The 18,765-nt window shown below is 50.9% G+C and overlaps 1 gene segment (V, D, J or C); it reads left to right on the top strand.

Moving 5' to 3' along the window:
* Nucleotides 1-11,282, top strand: part of LOC132675422 (immunoglobulin delta heavy chain-like) — a 33,647-nt gene extending 22,365 nt beyond the window's left edge. Inside the window, 2 exon segments of the C gene segment in view lie at nt 3,366-6,181; nt 6,509-11,282. Coding sequence covers nt 3,366-3,502 — 137 coding nt within the window.
* The last annotated feature ends 7,483 nt before the right edge of the window (nt 11,283-18,765 follow it).

Below are 18,765 nucleotides of genomic sequence, written 5' to 3'. Positions count from 1 at the left end.
ATGCCCACATACATATGTTTCAGCCATGTGAATATCCATTTGTGGCATACGACGGGCTAAGTTTAGTAAAATGGCTCCCATGTATCTGAGTAAAAGCCCTTCAAATATCATCCCTCCGTCATCTGGCAGAGGCATCCAGTCCCCTGCTAAACAGGAACAACACAAAGGTGCAGGATTTGGAGGCCAGCACCAAGGGTATTGCCATCATTTTCCCAGCCTTTGGCTCAAAGCAGGAGGAATTTTAATCTTAACCCTGTATAGTTTTAAAATCCATTTATTTTAACTTTGGTCCGTCCTGACCACACATAAAATTCCTTTTTAAAGATTTCCTTCACGAAACTTCCACAACTTTTCTTTGCATTTAGATTTTGTCCCAAGCCATTTCTCTCCAAATAACCAGTTTTGTATAGGACAAAATTACTTTCTTTTACCTTCAACAAAATATATTTACATTTCTTTTATCTTTCTTTCATATCTCCTACTTTCCTACATACAGAGTTGCTTTGTTATTTTTATCAGTTTTAACTACATTTAGCAGAATTTTAACTCTTAGAAACCTTAGTCTCCAGTGAAAACCAGATAGCGGCCAATTGTAAATTGTCTGTTACTTAGAAAAATTTAGGTGGTAGACTTATGAATCCATTAAGCATAAAGCATGTTTTTTAACAGTTCCAAATATCCTTAGTCTTTATTTTGCAACAAGTCAAAAGCACAAACCTACATCTAGTAGTTAGTGCTTTAGCCTCTTATCTCATTAGATATCCAATGAATTTACCTCAATTTATTTTTTCAATATGAAATTTATTGTCAAATTGGTTTCCATACAATACCCAGTGTTCCTCCCAACAGGTGCCCTCCTCCATGCCCATCACCCGCCTTCCCCTCCTTCCCACCCCCCATCAACCCTCAGTTTGTTCTCAGTTTTTAAGAGTCTCTTATGCTTTGGCTCCCTCCCTCTCTAACCATTTTTTTTCCTTCCCCTCCCGCATGGTCTTCTGTTAAGTGTCTCAGGATCCACATAAGAGTAAAAACATATGGTAACTGCCTTTCTCTGTATGACTTATTTCACTTAGCATAACACTCTCTAGTTCCATCCACGTTGCTACAGAAGGCCATATTTCATTCTTTCTCATTGCCACGTAGTATTCCATTGTGTATATAAACCACAATTTCTTTCTCCGTTCATCAGTGGATGGACACTTAGGCTTTTTCCATAATTTGGCTATTGTTGAAAGTGCTGCTGTAAACATTGGGGTTCAAATGCCCCTATGCATCAGCACTCCTGTATCCCTTGGGTAAATTCCTAGCAGTGCTATTGCTGGGTCATAGGGTAGGTCTATTTTTAATTTTTGAGGAACCTCCACACTGTTTTCCAGAGCGGCTACACCAGTTTGCATTCCCACCAACAGTGCAACAGGGTTCCCATTTCTCCACATCTTCTCCAGCATCTATAGTCTCCTGATTTGTTCATTTTAGCCATTCTGACTGGCGTGAGGTGATATCTGAGTGTGGTTTTGATTTGTATTTCCCTGATGAGGAGCGACATTGAGCATCTTCTCATGTGCCTGATGGCCATCTGGATGTCTTCTTTAGAGAAGTGTCTATTCATGTTTTATGCCCATTTCTTCACTGGATTATTTGTTTTTTTGGGTGTGGAGTTTGGTGAGTTCTTTATAGATTTCCTTTGTCCGATATGTCATTTGCAAATATCTTTTCCCATTCCATCGGTTGCCTTTTAGTTTTGTTGACTGTTTCCTTTGCAGTGCAGAAGCTTTTGTCTTCATGTTTTTGCCTTTTGACGGCATGGGGAGGAGTGCTGTCTGAAGCATTGAAGATTCAGATAGCAGGCCTTACCCCAGGCGGTGCAGAAATGGGAGGAAGGGGGAGAGAAGACAGAAAAGGTGAGGAACCTCCAAGAGGCCTGAAGGCAGAGAGGGGCACAGAGGACAGAGAAAAGAGTTTATATGGTCCTAAAGTCTGTCAGCTCAGCTAGATGAACAGATATCGATTTTTGTTTTGTTTTGTATCATTTATTTTGTTTTGTTTTGTTTTGTTTTGTTTTGTTTTGCACTAGTGGAATTAGGCAGTCCATGTTGGGCCAGAGAAGGCAGGGAAATTCCCCCAAACAAAAAGAGTTTCGGCAGCTGCTTGGGAATATTCCTTAAAGTCTCTATCCCGAGGTAGACTAGCCAGAGACAATTGGTTCTAATCATCATAGTTATTAACCCAGGAAATGAATGAGGGAGAGGCCCTCGCATACAGTAAGACTAACAGAGTGTATAGGGAGAAACGGTGAGACAGAGAGAGAGTCCCTATATCAGGGACGCCCTCTGTAAAACCCACTGCACTATTTCGGTGCATTGCTTTGCTGACAATGACTGGAAGCTGGGCTGGCTGCCTTGGTTGGGGATACTGCCCTGTGTTAGACAGTTGTTGAAGAGACACCAGAATAGCAGCGGCAAAGTTCTGCACAGCACGAGTCGTGCAAACATCATGAAACTCTTGGGCACAGACAGCATACTGGGCTGGGGTCCGGATGATGTTCTTAAGAGAGCCCCAGTCCCAGGCACACACGGGATGAGAGCCGCGAATAGTTTCTAAAATACCCATTGTAAAAGGGCTGTGATGGACATACAGCCGAACTGATTTTTGCAATTCTTTTACAATTAGAAAGAGCAGGCCTTCGTGACCAAATTGTCCATTTTGCCTGTCGATGGGAAATAGCTGGAGTTTACTGGCCTTATGGGCTTTTTTCAATGTACTTTTGCACTGGGTTGAGGACTTTATCAGAGCAGGTCGGTGAGGTTTTCAGAGGCTCGATATCGATATCGTACCACCCTTTTGGGGGAGGAGGAGTATCTCCTGGCTGTAAAGGAGCCACAGGGACAGGCTGGCTAGAGGGGGAGCGAGGTTTCTCCTCCTCTTTAGATAACTACATCTTCATATACACCGTCCGAGCTTGAGGGGAGAAGGGCAGTATGGACAATGGACCAGGTGAGGATTACTTTAGGGGGGTATTAGCCCCGCTAGAATTCCTGGCCTTGAACGTTTTCCCTATTCGTTCCCCCACATCAAGATCATAAGTTCCTTGTTCTGGGAACCAAGGGCAATTTTGTTGGACAGCTAATAATCTAAGGAGAGCCTTATAATTTAGAGTAGTCCCAGCTATCTCTCCTAGGGACTGAGAGATTCGAACATAGCGCTTTTGTTCAGGGGCTAGGGAGTCAGAGGGAGGGGGTTTCCCCATGGGAGATCTCCCAAAGAGCTCTGCGGAGGTGAGTCTAGTTTCGCTTTCTCCCTTACCTCATCAGGTGGAGACTGTAACCAGTGCGTGTGCGTTTTTGTGTTTTTTTTTTTTCTTGGAGCTCCTTTAGCGTTCCGAGGCGTCCTGCAGTCCTTGTGTCGCACTGCCTGGCCACGGCAGCACCTTGCCACGTCGGCCCACAGTCCCCTTTCCTTCGGTCACATTGGGGTCACCATCTGTCGTAGACTCCAAGTCTAAAGTTCTCTCTTGGCCAGCAAGAGAGCAGGACACAGGATTAAAGTGAGAGATGGCTAATGTCCGGGAAAAGACAAGACCCGAATAAGGGCCCTTGCCCCGTTTGTATCAGGATCAGAAGGCTTACAAACACGGCGATGGACGCGCACAAAGAGACAAGGAATCTGTGAACATTAACTTCTGGACGTGAGGGAAAGGGGGTCTTGAGGATCCTCGGGGTTAGGGGTTTGGGTTAATACAAAACAAAGTCCGGGCGCCGGGCAGTGGGGAGGAAGGTTGTTTACAGCGGACCTGAGGCAGCACCTCTGTTTATCTCAGCCTCGCGGATGAGGCAGGGAGGACACGTGACCTCAGGGTTGACGAGGCACCTTTGCTTTCGTTAACCATCTCCGCTCTGGGCTGCTACGCCTGCAGTGCAGGGGTCCACAGTCCAGTTCACCAATTTACCTAGCTTGGTCCTATTCTCCCGTGAAAGCTGCTATAGTACTAAATTGGGGGTGCTTCTGCCCTGAATGCCTAATCTTGTTTATTTCATATACCTTTGCATCGGGGGCCTCTATACCCCCCTATTCTTGGTTGCCTTGTGTTGTTTACCCAAACTCGGGGGTGAGCATCCTATAGCTTCGTACTTCTCTGTGCCTTGTTAACCCGTTGGTGGAAGCCCGGGGGATTCCTAAGCTTATCCCCCACAGGCCCACAGTCTCCACTTCGTGTGGGGACCCTATAGTGTCCGGACTTCTCTGCCAACTGCCTCCAGTCCATCCCCCACTAATCACAGTGGCCTCCTTGAGGGTGCCTTCCTGCCGGCCGTGCCCGCACAGCCCAGCCTTGCTGCCCAGCACCGGGATGCGTGCGCTTCCAGTGACGAGGTCACAGATAACGAAGGCAGCGTGGCAAGCGGGAACAGCAGGACAACGCCACACGCACTTTATTAACCAGCTTTATTTAAAGTCACTGAAGAGCTGAGGACTCAGAGAAGCCCAGCTGACCTGGCTCCTGGGCAAGACAACATTGTTGGCCACGTCACCCCCACCCTGGACACCGACGGACACGGTTACGTTGCCCCCACCCTGGGCACAGGCGGACAGAGGTATTGGCATCCAGGGAGGAGAGAGGCCTGCGGGAATCAGTCAAGGCTTTAACATCCACATGGGCTGACATGAGGAATAAGAATAGGGATGAGCCCCAACTGTATCCCCTCCACCACTGACTGCCCCAGACGGGACGTGTGCTCAGAGCTGGGACAGATCTCCAGTCCGGCCTGGTGCTTGGACTCTGAAGCCCAGTGGAGGGAGGGGCCTGACCCACCCCAAACATTGCAGTTGAAGCCAACTGTCCTGACATCCCACCGGCTCAAGTCCTGATTAGACAGACCAGATGTGCCCTCACCCCCGCCCCGAGGAAGGTGCTATCATATGCTCCACTTCTCCAGTGCTGGCTGTTTGTTTACAATGCCCAGCGTGCAATCAAAAATTAAAAGACATACAAAGAAGCAGAAAAGCTTCAGCCACAATCAAGATAAGAAGCAGCAGAGTTAGACCCACAGGAGATCCAGATTCTGTCATTAACAGCAGTTCCGGTCACGTCCAACTACATCACAGCATCTCCTGGGCCAAGCCCGACACGAAGCCCACTGGCCTGGCCCGCCTCACTGGACTGAAGGGTGCAAATGAACAGGTCACCCACCCACCCTCCTGTCCTCTGAGCAGCCTTCGATGCCCTGGGGCTCAGTCTGGTGCTCTGGTGGGGGGTCAGAACACATGGCCTTCACCTGGACAGGGCACTGTCCGTGCAGGACTGTGTAACTTTTGACTGTCCAGCTGACCCCCCAACCGTTCACCACTACACTTCACGTGTCTGGAACAGGTTTTCCCAAATCATCCGGAGCAAGGACAGCTGCCTTTGTTAATATTTCCTGTTCTCATGGACCAACACCTTCGTAGAATGCAACAGGGTTTAATTACTAGAAAGACGAAACTAACAAAGATTGCCACGTTTTCATTATTAGAATAAACAGACCGCTATAAAGTTTGCAAGCGCACACGACCTCCACGCTCACGCCCCGTGACACAGGAACTGGGCCCTGAACCAGGACCCCGGCCACCCCTCCCATCCTGGCCCCCGCCCGAGTGTCCAGGGGAGCGGCTGCTCAGGGATGCAGATCCCGCAATGCCCACCCTGCCCCCACTCGCCCGAGCTCTCCGCGGCAGCCACTCGGGGCCCCTCTGCCCTCCCGGCTCTCTCCCAGAACAGCTTCGTGCGTGCTGTTCCCACCTCTTGTTGCCTGGCTGGGTCCCCTGTGCGACTACCCCTACCGGGTGACAACCACCTGCCGCTCGCGCCCGGGACCCGGCCCGTCTGCTGCACGGGGTGGGGGGCCCCGTCTGGCTCTGTGGGCACCGGGGGACCCGGCCGGGAGAAGCCTCACAGACTCCGGGTCGGGAGAAGCATGCCCGGAGCAGTCCCCTGTCACTCAGCAACCCGTTGTGTGCGGGTTCCGAACCGAACCTCCTCCCTAGCGCCCTTGCTCCCCGGGTCTGGACATGGCCCCCCCAGCCCCCCAGAGCCATGACGAGAGCGGCGGCGGCTCCACGGACCTGGAAGACACCGGCAGACTGGCCCACGTTCGCGGCCCTCTTCCTTCTCACTCTGCTCTACAGCGGCTTCGTCACCTTCATCAAAGTAAGGCAGCCAGCACACCTGTGTGCAGGGCTGGGGGGAGGCGGTGCCCTGCCCGGTGGGGGACACACTGGAGCCAGCCCAGGGAGCCTGGTGGGAGCGGGAGGGATGTGCAGCTGCCGTGGGCCGTGGACATGGGCCCGGGGCCTGTCAGGCCTCAGAGGCCCCTCCCCTCTGCCACAGCACTCCGGCCAGGAAGCGGGCACATTGCACCTGCTCACAAGTACATGGGGGTCTGGGCCCTGTCATCTGGGGACCTGGCTCCTCACATCCCCCCTCTGCACCCTCCGGCCACCGGCCCCCTTCCCAACCCCTGGGCTCTTGCTGCAGATGAAGTAGCCCCAGGAGAGCGGATGTCCTGCACCCGCAGAGAAGGGAGGCTGGGACTCTGGCCTGTGTGTGGTGCCCCGGCCCCGCTTCGCCTGCCCCATGCTCGTCTCTGTCCACCTGTGCCCGGGGCTCGGCCGCCAAACCCAGCCCATGCTTCCTGAACCAGCGGCCCTGACTGTGGGCCCTTGCCTTCCCACCTGCCAGCCGGCCCCATAAACAACCTTGCTCACATGCCCTGCCTCATGTCTCCCTGCTTCCGTCAGATCAGAGAATCCGGAGCTGAGGGAGAGTCCCAGCCGGGATTGGGGTGCGGCTGTGGCAGGCGGGCCCTGGGGGGCTGCCCCGTGGGGAAGCCGGCGGGGGGGGAGAGGTGCCGCTCTGCACACTCACAGATACACCCAGCACACGCACACGCACACATGTGCACAAGCACAGTTCACACAGAAGCGCGTGTGCACAGACACAGGCAATGCTCGTGCACACTGCAGCCTACAGACACAGCACACGCACACACATGTGCAAGCGCCAGGCTCGTGCTTGCACGCACACAGCACACGCACTGGTCTGCAGACCGTGTGTGCTCACGTATGCGCTCAGACACACGCCCATGCGCCACACGGCTCCCATGCACCTAGCTGGGGGCAGCGGGTGCTGCCCACACGTGGAGCCCGTTCTATGTGTGCCTGGCCCCACGGCCTCCTGAGTCTGTTCCCTCCGGTGCAGCAGGCGGGGGCAGTGCATGCAGTCGTGCCTGAAGGGGCGCGTGGGAGGCCCTGGTGCTGCCCAGCGCACAGTCACCGTCGGAAGCCTGCCGTCGCCCAGGGTCCCCAGCTGCAGAAGAGGAAGTGGTCACGGGGGCAGGCAAGCACAGTGGACGCCACCCGCTGGCCAGGGGCAAGAGTGAGGGCAGCCACCGTCAAGCCCAGCCGGTCCACGGCCCCCCCCCCCGCCCCCAATGCCACAATGCTGGTGTCCCCCTGTCGCTGCTCGTCCCTCTCACCACCTCTGTCCTCACCCACCCCCATCCGTCCGCGGTTTCAGCTCATGCTCATCCCTGCACGTGGCCAGTGGAGGCTGACCCACACCTCACACCTGACATGCCACGACCAGACGCAGTGCTGTGGTCAGACGACCCCCATGGCCTCTGCATGTGACCTCTGGGGCAAAGGCACTTGGCAGAAGCATCAAGGTCAGGGTACAAGAAGAGAGGTGGTCTCGGCTGGTGGGGGTCACTGTTGTCACAGAGCCACAGGAGAAGGCAGCGTGACACCAGAGCAAGGTGCCCGCAGTGGCCACAAGCCCAGGTGCTGCTCCTGGAGCAGGGAAACCAGGGACAGGCTGTGTCCCAGAGCCTGCCCATGCCCGCCTGTGGCCCAGGGGCTGGGGACAGACTTCTTGGCTCCAGACCCTGAGGAGACAAAGGTCTGTGGGATTTGCTGTGGCACCCACAGGAAACTCACACCCTGGTCCCCGTGTCACCGCTGCCGGCCGAGGGGGCCCCATCTAGGGTCTCAGGCCAAACTCTGAGAACAGATCCCGTCCTCTCTCTGCACCCACCTGCTGCCCCAGCCTTGTGGCACCCACTCAGGAGGCTGCCCACGGTTGTGCCCCGGAGGGCTCACCCTGCCCACCCTGCCCTCGGCGACCTATCAGTGGCAAGGGCAGCCCTGTGTCCAGAGCTCACAGGAGGCCTCAGTGCCCCCATAGCTCGTCTGCACACGGGTCCTGTAGTGGCCATGCCCTTGCCCTGTGCCGCTTCCCCACTGCGCTTTCTTCTCTGCCCCTCTGGCACACTCTGAGGCTCCCTTTCTCATTATATTGGTTGGTTATTTCTTTCTCGTCACCCAGAAAGTTAATGCCAAGAGCACAGTGTTTTCTGTGGCTCCCTGATGATGCCCAACACAGAAAGAAGAGCCCAGCACGTGGTAGGTGCTCAGAAACACTTGCTCAGCGAACGCACGTCCCCCGCAACATGGACCCTAAGTCACAAGAGCACTTTGTCCCCCGGATGTGTCCTCCTGCACACGGCACACATTTATAATACACTGCGGTCCCTGTAGTCCCAGTTACCTCCTTCGGAAGTCTACCCTCCCCCAGGCTGCCAGCTTGGTAAATGACCGCCTGCCGAGTAGCCCCCGAAAGACACCCCGAAGTCATCGCGACCTGCCTCCCACACACTCCAAGCCACGTCATACCCACCCAGAGCTCCCTGTTGTACAGCCTGCCTCCAGGCCTGCCCCCTCCCCAGCCCACAGCCGGTCTAGTCTCCTAAAGACCTGTGAGCCCGTAGCCCCGGCTCAAAGTCGCTGACGGGCTCCCTTTACATCAGGAACAAGGCTCTTTCTGCCTAACCCAGCTGGCCTGGCCAGGCCTCCCCAGCGCCAGCCACCTCGAGGCCATCTGGGCCTGCTCCTCTGACTTCACGGCCCGAAACCATCCTCCTGCCCCAGGGTCTGTCCTCCTCCCAGTCGGCCTCCAAGCCCCATGGAAGCAAGGACAGCACACGCCCAGCATGCACAGTAGCTGAAGGAATGAATGAGTGAGCACACAAACGAATGAATGGTCTGGCAGGACTCAAAGGAGGCTGTGCACTTGGGCCTCCAGACCTCAACCGCATCCTCCCGCCCAGCCTCACCCAGAGACGCCACAGGGCAGCCACAGCTGTCTCCCAGCTGTTCCCAAAGAAGCTGCCCCTGGCTCTGGGCTCTGCCCTTGGACTGACACCCCACAGCCCCATCCGCAGGCCCCGGGAGAATGGAAGAGGGCAGGGCACCGAGCCCCTGAGCGTGCTGGGTGTCTGTTTGGGCCCGGTAGGTCCATACTCGAGCTTCTCTCTGTCTAGGAAGCAAACTTACAACATGCCCTAGAGTACACAGCAGAGCACATCCGTCTAGTGCCAGAGCTCCATTTGGGGAAAGCATACATGAACCCAGCCCCTCCTGGCCGGCCGGGTTCGTTTCTTCAGCAGAAGAATCCCGCGGGCTGCCCTCCACCATGACTTCTCCTTTCGTCTTACATAAGCACCAACCGACCTCGGCCAAACTGTCTATCTGCCAGAGGCATGTGACAGTCCCCATGGGGCCCTGGCTCGGCTGTTTCCCTCCACACAACGCGTTTGTGACTTTCCCCAGCTCTGCGGCCACAGGCCCGAACTCAGCGCTGTGACATGTGGTCCGAGGGGAGGGCTGTGTCCTGCACGCTCCACAGCTCAGCCGGGCCACCACAGCCTCGCCTGCCGGGACGCCACCTGCTCTGGGCAGAAACACCTGTTTCCAGCCGTGCTGATAAACAGGACACGCGTGTCCTCCCACACCTAAATCACAGCTTGACAAGCCTGATCCCACAGCATGGAACCCGCTGCCCAGCCGTCTGCCCCATGCAGGCCCCACGCCCAACCGGACCCCATGTCTTGGTGTTTGAGGGGAAGGGTTGAGCCAGCCCTGCCCCCCAGGGCTTGTGGACTGAGACCTCCCAGCACCTGGGCAGAAACCAGATGCCTGTGCTGTCCAGCCAAGGCCCTGATGTCCATTCCCAGCCCACGGCCAAACCCATGTTCACTGAGGTTATTTCAGAAGACAAGTGGCCGGAACAAGACTGCTTCAGTGCCAGGAGACGGGACCCTGCCCCCAATGGCAGCATCAGTGCTACTGAGGGACACAAGGCCACAGTAAGACCGGAGGAAGTTACGGGGAAGCATTTACATTCTCTTGAGGTAAATAAGGACTTTCTCAGAATGACAGCAAGGCCAGGAACTTTAAAAAATGAGACTCACAGCTCTGCCTGCAGAGCAAAGACCAAATACCTATAAGGACAGAGTCCCCATAAACAAAGTAAAAACTCCCGAAACAGAGGCCAAAGCATCTAATGTCAAAAAGAGTCTGTGTTGGTCAGAGTTCTTCAGAGAATAAACAATGATGAATGATAGGCAGATGCTAGACAGATAGATGACTGGCAGATGACTGAATGATAGGTGTGTGTGAGAGATGATCTTATTTTTAAAGTATGTATACATATAAAGGGGGGCACTTTCAGGTTTGGACACATGATTGTGTAGGCTTGGTGAGCCCAAATCTATAAAACGGGCCAGCATCCTGGGGACCCAGAGTGGACAACTTCAGAAGGCCATCTGGAGGTAGAACCCCCTCTTCCTCATGGGACCTCAGCCACTTTTCTCTCAAGGCTTTCGACTGATTCGACAAGGCCCACCGTCACGTGGAGGCAATCTGCTTTACTCAATGGCCACTGATCTAAATGTTAATCACATTTCTAAAATACCTTCTCTCTCTGGACTAGTGTTTGACCAAGTATCTGAGTATATGGCCTGGCCACCATCACAGAGTCCAAGGAAATGAACGATGGAGAAATGCAATGAGCGGGAGGAATTTGACCTGCATGGAAACGTTTTCAGTGGAAGGTGGGGAGGGAGAGATCATTTCCAGTAGGTTGTAAACACAAATAACCAAGGAAACACACAAAGAACCAAAGAAAAGCCACTTCAAACAAATGACCGCTGATCCAGACAGAGGCTACTCATCAACAGCCCGCTGTGTGCCAGGCAGGCGTTACCATGGAAGGACTCGGACGCCTGCACCGTGGCACCATCGTCCTGATGAGGGATGAACAGCACAGTTAAAAACAAGGAAATGTCGTGTAAAAGACAAGGAGACCAGACACAAACATCCACGGCAGGTGCTATTTGACACATCCTAGAGGGTGTGACTGACCTGCAGGGTCAGCATGTGGGCAAGGGGCACACGAACACTGGGCTGCAGCCCAGCACCGCTTGTTGGATGTCTAATGGGCAGCTCCAACTCGCCATCTTGGAAAGGGAGCTCTTGACCCCGATCTCAGTAAGAGATCTGTGCAGAAGTCTCATGGGGAGACAGAGGCAGCAGGGCGGGGGCAGTGGCAGCAGAGAGCAGGGTTCAGAGCACACATGTCCTGGGGTACAAGACCTGATGGGTTTGCAGAATTGCACCCACAGGGCCTCCCAACTCACAGCACACACGGAATTGCCACTTACTGGGCTGCAGTGTTCGTAAAGAGGCCCGAGATGGGGACCGGAATCTGGAGCCACCGGTACATGGGTGGCGTTTATCCTCACGGGACTGGTGGGGATTAGCAGGGATGGAGTGTGCACAGAAGAGAAGTCCAAGCCGGGAGGCAGGGAGTGCCAGAGGCCAGGAGCAGGGCACTCGGTGTCCGAGGCTGGAGAGCAGGAGTCAGAGAGGCACTGGGCAGAGAGGGAGGTGCTGCGGCTGCGTCCAGCATCTGGCCCAGCAGAGGTCATGCTGCCTTCCCAAGCGCAGACTCAGAGCAGGGCGGGTCAGGGCCTAGCCCGAGTGGGCTCGAGAGGTCAGCACAGCCCTACAGATAGGCGACAGCAGGGCCACAAGCACGGTCGCAGACTTCCCAGCATTCCCACCCAGAACTCAAGGAGAATTATTCCTTAAACACACAGCGAACTGGTAGGAACTCACCGTCTGCTGAGCCTTGGGTCACAACTCAGTACATTTCAAAATATTCAGGTCCCACACAGCAAGCTCCCTGACGACAGGCTAGTGACACACACGTCTCGAGTCACGTCAGCAGAGGAACTGTAGCCTACGTGTCTGGAGGGGAGAAAACACTGAGTTAACCAAGAGTCCAAATTTAAAAGTTGGAAGAAGAGCAACCAAAACCAAAGAAACACAAACACGAAAGGAGAAAATAATTATACGAGACTCCCAACCACGGAGGGGGGGTGACGGCCACCCGCAGCTGCAGGGGACACTCATGTCATCTTCACGGGGCCATGATGAGGCCGTTGGCCAATGGCACAGCGGGGACACACAAGCAGACAGAGTTGCCTGCAGCGCACTGAGAGAGACAGCCACCACGCCAGAGACACCATTCCCCAAAAATACACATGCGGCTTCTTTCTTCTTCTGGCTTTAGTTTGGGGGTGGCTGTAAATGGGGCACCTAACACCATGTCCTCTAGGCCGTGGAAGCTGGACGTCTGAAGTCAAGGTGTGGCAGGCCCCCACAGCGCTTCTAGGGAAGGATACCACCTCCTCCAGCTTCGCGTGGCTGCCAGAGACACGGCATCCCATGGCCTTAGAGCATCAGGCCAATCTCTGCTCCATCATCACGTGGCATTTGCCTGTGTCCCTGTGTCTCTGTGTCTAAATGTCCCTCTTCTTACAAGGACAGGAGTCATACTGGATTTAGGGCCAACCATTCAAATATGGCCGCATCATAACTGATCACGTCTGCAAGAAGCCCAGTTCCAGATGTGGTCACATTCGTGGGCTCTGGGAGGACATGAATCTGGGGGGAGGCACTATTCCACCCAGTATCCTTTCCTGGGGATTTTGCCCCTGAAGCTGTCAGGTGGGCAGGTCAAGGTGGATATTTGCATGGTGAGGGAGGAGACACGCAGAGGCCCAGGGCAGAGCCCGAGCTCAGAGCCCCATACAGGGTGGGGCGGCCCAACCAGGAAGAGAGGTCTGAAGCCAGGTCTAGAGGTCCCACTGGGGTGCCCTGGGCCTCTGGGTCTGAGATGAGAGAGGAGGGTGCCCATGTGAGCAAAGAATGGGGCAGAGAAGAGAGGTTGGTGTGCCCAGCAGTTGATCAAGTAACACGCTGAGAAAAATGAAAGAAAGGCAGGATCCACAGTGACCAGGAGCCAAAGAACTAGACGGGTCTGAATTCACGGTTTCCAGCAGCATATAATGGACCAAATAATGGCCAGAAGCTTTCCAAATTTGATGAGACCCATGAACCTGCACACCCAGGAACTGCAATAGGGATAAACTCAAATATACATGCGCTAAATGCTCTACTCAAATGTCAAAGGTTTGGGGGGAATATGTCTATACATAATGTGTTTTTTATGCTTTATGTTTTAATATAAAATATTGGGCTGGTTAAGCTAACTCGGTGAAGTTTACAAAAGACATTCTGTGCAAATATTAGCCCAAGGAAAGCTGCAATGGCCATATTAATCCCAAATAAAACAGACTTGAAGGCAAAAGGCATTACTGGAGATAAAGAGGGCTGACACAGCTCTAAATGTACACACGCCTGGGCCACAGCTTTCAAAATATAAAGCAAGGTGGGAATGCAAACTGTGCAGCCACTTTGGAGAACAGTATGGAGGTTCCTCAAAAAGTTAAAAATAGAACTACCCTATGACCCAGCAATTGCACTACTAGGTATCTATCCGAGGGATACAGGTATGCTGTTTCAAAGGGGCACATGCATCCCAACGTTTACAGCAGTGCTATTGACAATAGCCAAAGTATGGAAAGAGCCCAAATGTCCATCGACGGATAAATGGATAAAGAAGATGTGGTATATATATATATATATATATATATATATATATATATATATACACATACAATGGAGTATTACTTGGCAATCAAGAAGAATGAAATCTTGCCATTTGCAACTACGTGGATTGAACTGGAGGGTATTATGCTAAGTGAAATTAGTCAGAGAAAGACAAAAATTGTATGACTTCACTCATATGAGGACTTTAAGAGACAAAACAGATGAACATAAAGGAAGGTAACCAAAACTAACATAAAAACATGGAGGGAGACAAAATATAAGAGATTCTTAAATACAGAAAACAAACAGAGGGTTGCTGGAGGGGTTGAGAGGGGGGCATGGGCTAAATGGACAAGGGGCATTGAGGAGGACACTTGTTGGGATGAGCACTGGGTGTTATATGTAAGGGATGAATCACTGGAATCTACTCCTGAAATCATGATTACACTATATGCCAACTAATATGGATATAAATAAATAAATAAATAAATAAATAAATAAATAATTTTTTAAAAATAAATAAATAAAAAGATAAAGCAAACAATGAGCAGACCTGTGGGAAGAATTACACAGATTCCCAGTCATCATGGGAGATGGTAACATCTACCCCCCAGCAATGTGCATGGCCAGCAGACGCATATTAATAAAGATGTACCTACCGTTAACGCTTTAATCAACCGGCCGAACTGCTGGGCACACGCAGGCCTTGACAAGCCACATTCCGCATTCCAAACCTGCAGAACATTCACACACTGCTCTGTCCTGTGGCCATAAAAAAGATCCAACGCATTCCCAAAGACCAAGTGAACTCTGTTGGTGTGTGACAATGGCACGATTATGCCTTCATGGGTTGTCGTCTCCTTTTTGTGTTTCCCTCAGGCTTGGCCAGCGCATCTGCAGGATGGGCTCTGGACCTGGTGGGGAGGCCTGCACCTCCTTTTCTGCATGATCCCAGACCCCAATCCAGCTGTGTTCATCCCAGGTCTTGGGGTCCCATTCTTCACTGCGAGGCCCTTCCCTTCATGGGAAGACCCTCTGGGCTTTTCAACCTGCTTTGTAATCCTACCTTGGTCCTGGGCCCAATTTTCAGTCCTATTTGTCCTCTGGCTGCAGGATATGGGGCCTCTTGAAACGTTGTCATTGGAGATTTCTGATGCTCTCACTGTTCCCTGAGTTGACAGGAAAGGGGACTGACTCACTGAGACATTTTCTTCCTTCGGTGCTTCAGTTCACTTAACATCAGCCAAGCTGCCCCACTCACGGTTACCGGTACGTCCACCAGCCTTACGATTCCACTGCCCATGGCTCTCAAAGGCTAGAGGCACTGCACAAGGTGCACCTCCTTCCTGCCCATGTCCCATTATGAGCGTTCATGAAGGGCTTCTTTACAAAGGGACTTAGAGATGGGATGTGACAGAACCAGGGTGGGCCGTGCAGTGAGCCAGGTCAGGTAACAGTACAGCTGTTTCCACCCCTAGGCCCAAATGCCAACTTGTTTTAGACAAGACGTAAACTATAAAAGACACTACTGATAAATTTATATTAAAATTAAAATGTGAGGTCCATCACAAGGTACCCTTTTTTGTATTTTCTTTTTTTTATTTAAACCTTAATTAGTTAACATACAGGTCAATGTTGGCTTCGGGAGTAGAATTCGGTGATTCATTACTTACAACACCCAGTGCTCATCCCAACAAGTGTCTGTCTTAGGGTGATGGGTGCTAAAAACAACACCTTTAACAAAAATGAAAGACCAGTTACCATCTGGGAAGATATGTTTGCAACACCTACAGCTGATAAGGGAATTCTGCCAGTAACGTGCAAATAGCTTCTGAAAAGCAAGAAAAAAGGCAATCCAATACAAAACAAGGCCAAGAGACGTAAATAGATATTTCAGAGAAGAGAAATACAAAAAGCAAATAATCATATAAAAAGGTGTCAGCTTCACCAATAATCAGAAAAAACTCAACCCAAGAGCAGAATGAGATATCATCTTAGCCAAATGACACCAGCAGACATTAAGACGTCTGAGCGCACCAAGTGCCGGGATGTGGGTCTGCAGCACTTTTCATGCATGTGATGCTACTGGAAAGTCAAACTGAAAAAGCCACTTTGGGAAAGAGTTGATCGTTGCCTCCAGCTGCCCAGAGTTCTGTGCTCCTTCACCAGGCAGTTTTGCCCCCAGGTACGTGCTGGAAAGGCGTCCGCTGTACGGATACACCAGAAAATACCTCTAATGAACCAGGTGGGTCAGTGAGGGTGCCATCAGCAGTGCAAGGTGTGTGATAGGGCATAAAGGACTCTGCACAAGTGTGGGAGATGCTATGAAAGTGCAGATATGAAGGGTCCACTGTGCAGCCAGACAAAACTCCCCGACCAGAGACCGTGATGGGGAGTCTCTGGTGAGGGTTGTGGAAGGCTCCTGCCTCTACATCTGTGGACGGTTTAAGGCTCCGTCATTCATCAGGGCAGTGAGTCGGAAAGAAGAGCTGGATAAAGAGCAGGGAGAGGAGAGGGTCCCGGGAAGACAGCAGAGGAGGGAGCACCAGAAACCCGTCTCCCCACCCAGACAATGGTCGCACTCACAGAATCTGTCTTGATGCACCCACTTGGAACTCTGGAGTCTGCTAAAGGCTCGCAACTTCTGAGAGAAGTCTTGGGTGGTAAATGTGCTTAACTCTGGCCAATTTTAGCTCTTAACAAAGTAGCAGCTACCCCGCCCCCAGCCCCAGCCCCAGGGCAGGCAGCTGTGCACACATTCCTGAAGTAGTCTGCACGTGGCTTGTGGGAGCCAGGGTGGGCCAAAAGGACACTGTCCTCCGAATAGCGGGATCTGTTCTCTGATCGTGGCTTCTAATCGGAGTGCCGACAAAGAAGAGGGAGAGACCATTGTTGCAAGCGTCCCCCTCTTCGGGCGGAATGACTTCCAAGGGACATAAAGTTGGCGTCTTCTTCTGCCCCTGTATTTTTCTGTTTTGCACTTTTTGGGAATCAGACATCAAAAACTAAGACCCTCAAAAGCAAGTGCATATGGGGGGAAAATTAGAAAGTCACCACACATGCCCAGGGAAAGCCTCAGGCTCAGAAAAGACTTAAGACATTAAATTTACATCTCAGGCTGACCATTGGCACAGAGACCGCCTAGTACAATCAGACAAACAAAAACAATAAATAATAAACAACAACAACAGCTTGGGGAAGGAGAAGAATCTGACGTCCAGAGCTACCACATTGAATTCAAATGTCCGGTTTTCAACAAACAAATCACAAGGCATACAAATAACCAGGAAAATAAGGCCTACTTAAAGGCCATAAAAATGAAACTGTTCCCAAAAGAGAATTGATGGCAGTTTTACCAAAGATTCAAAACAACCATCTTAAAAAAACTTGAAGAATTATGGGAAGTTGTGGAGAAATTCAAGAAAATGATATGAACAAAATGCAAATATCAATAAAGAAATAGAAAATCCAGAAAGAAACAAAAAAGAACTTGGGGAGATGAAAAGTACAATAATTGAAATGAAAACTTCACTAGGAAGACTCAAAGCAGATTTTAGCAATGATTCTTTGAGAAGAAAGAGTCAACGAACTAGAAGATGGGACAACTGAAATGTTCTTAGGAATAGAAAGAAAGTCTTAGGAATAGAAAGAAAGAAGATTGAAGAAAAGTGAACAGAGCCTTAGTGACCTGTGGGAGTGAATCAACATACACATTGTGGGAGTCCCAGAAAAAGAAGATAGAAAAAAGCAAAGAGACTATTTGAAGAAATAAGGACTAAAAACTTCTGAGAGTTGATGAAATACATGAATATAAAAGTCCAAAAAGTTCAATTAACTCCAAGCAAAATGAACTGAAAGAAACTCATGCTGAGAGACACATTATAATCAAATTTCAAAAGCCAAAGATAAACAGAGAATCTTGAAAGTAGTGAGAAAGAAGTGACTCATCACACACAAGTGCTCCTCAAAAAAATCTTAAGCAGGTTTTTCATCAAAACCTTTGGAGGCCAGAAGGCAGTAGGCTGATATATTCAAAGTGCTCAAAGAAAAAAAAGAGCTGGCCAAGAATCTTTTATCTGGCCAGCCTGTCCTTCAAGAGTGAGGAAGAAGTTAAGACATTCTCAGAGAAACAAAAGCTGAGAAGGATCATTGCCACTGGTCCTGCTCTGCAGCAAATGTTCAAGGGTCACCTACAGGGTTCAGTGAAAACACACTGGACAGAAGCTCAAAGCCAAGTAAAGAAATGAAGATCTTCATAACGCTAAACACGTGGGCAATTACAAACGTTACTACCTTTGTAATGATGGTTTGTAAACTTATGTGTTGTTTTCTACATGATTCAAGAAACTAACATATTTTATTTAGTCTAAAAGTTAGTATTATTGGGGTGCCTGGGTGGCTCAGTCGGTTGTGCATCCGACTTCGGCTCAAGTCATGATCTCACAGTTCGTGGGTTGGAGCCCCACTTCAGGATCTGTGCTGACAGCTCGGAGCCTGAGGCCTGCTTTGGAAACTGTCTCCCTCTCTCTCTGCCCCTCCCCTGCTCATGCTCTGTCTCTCTCTCTCTCTCTCTCTCTCTCTCTGTCTCATAAAAATAAATAAAAATAAAGAAATAAAAGTTAGTGTTGCTGTAATTTTGGTTTTTACTCCACGTGTTGTTTCCTACATGATTTAAGAGACTAATGACACCTGAACTAATACAATGTTATTTGTCAATTATATCTCAATAAAACAGGAAAAAGAGACTAATATATTCAAAAGAATTATTAGGTTATGTTTTGGTGGTTATATTTGATGTAGTTTTATGACATTAACAACTGATAAAGGTGGGAGATAGAGTGAAGCTGGTATAAATTCAGATTAGAGCATTATAACCTTAGGATGTTGAACATGATCCCCTGTAGCCACAAAGAATGTAGGTATAGAGCATGCATAAAA

This window comes from Panthera onca, chromosome B3 (genome assembly GCF_046562875.1).
Source record: "Panthera onca isolate mPanOnc1 chromosome B3, mPanOnc1 haplotype 2, whole genome shotgun sequence".
In the NCBI taxonomy this organism is placed as follows: Eukaryota; Metazoa; Chordata; class Mammalia; order Carnivora; family Felidae; genus Panthera; species Panthera onca.
The sequence above is the reverse complement of the archived record's forward strand: the minus strand, read 5'-3'. Positions and strand labels throughout refer to the sequence as shown.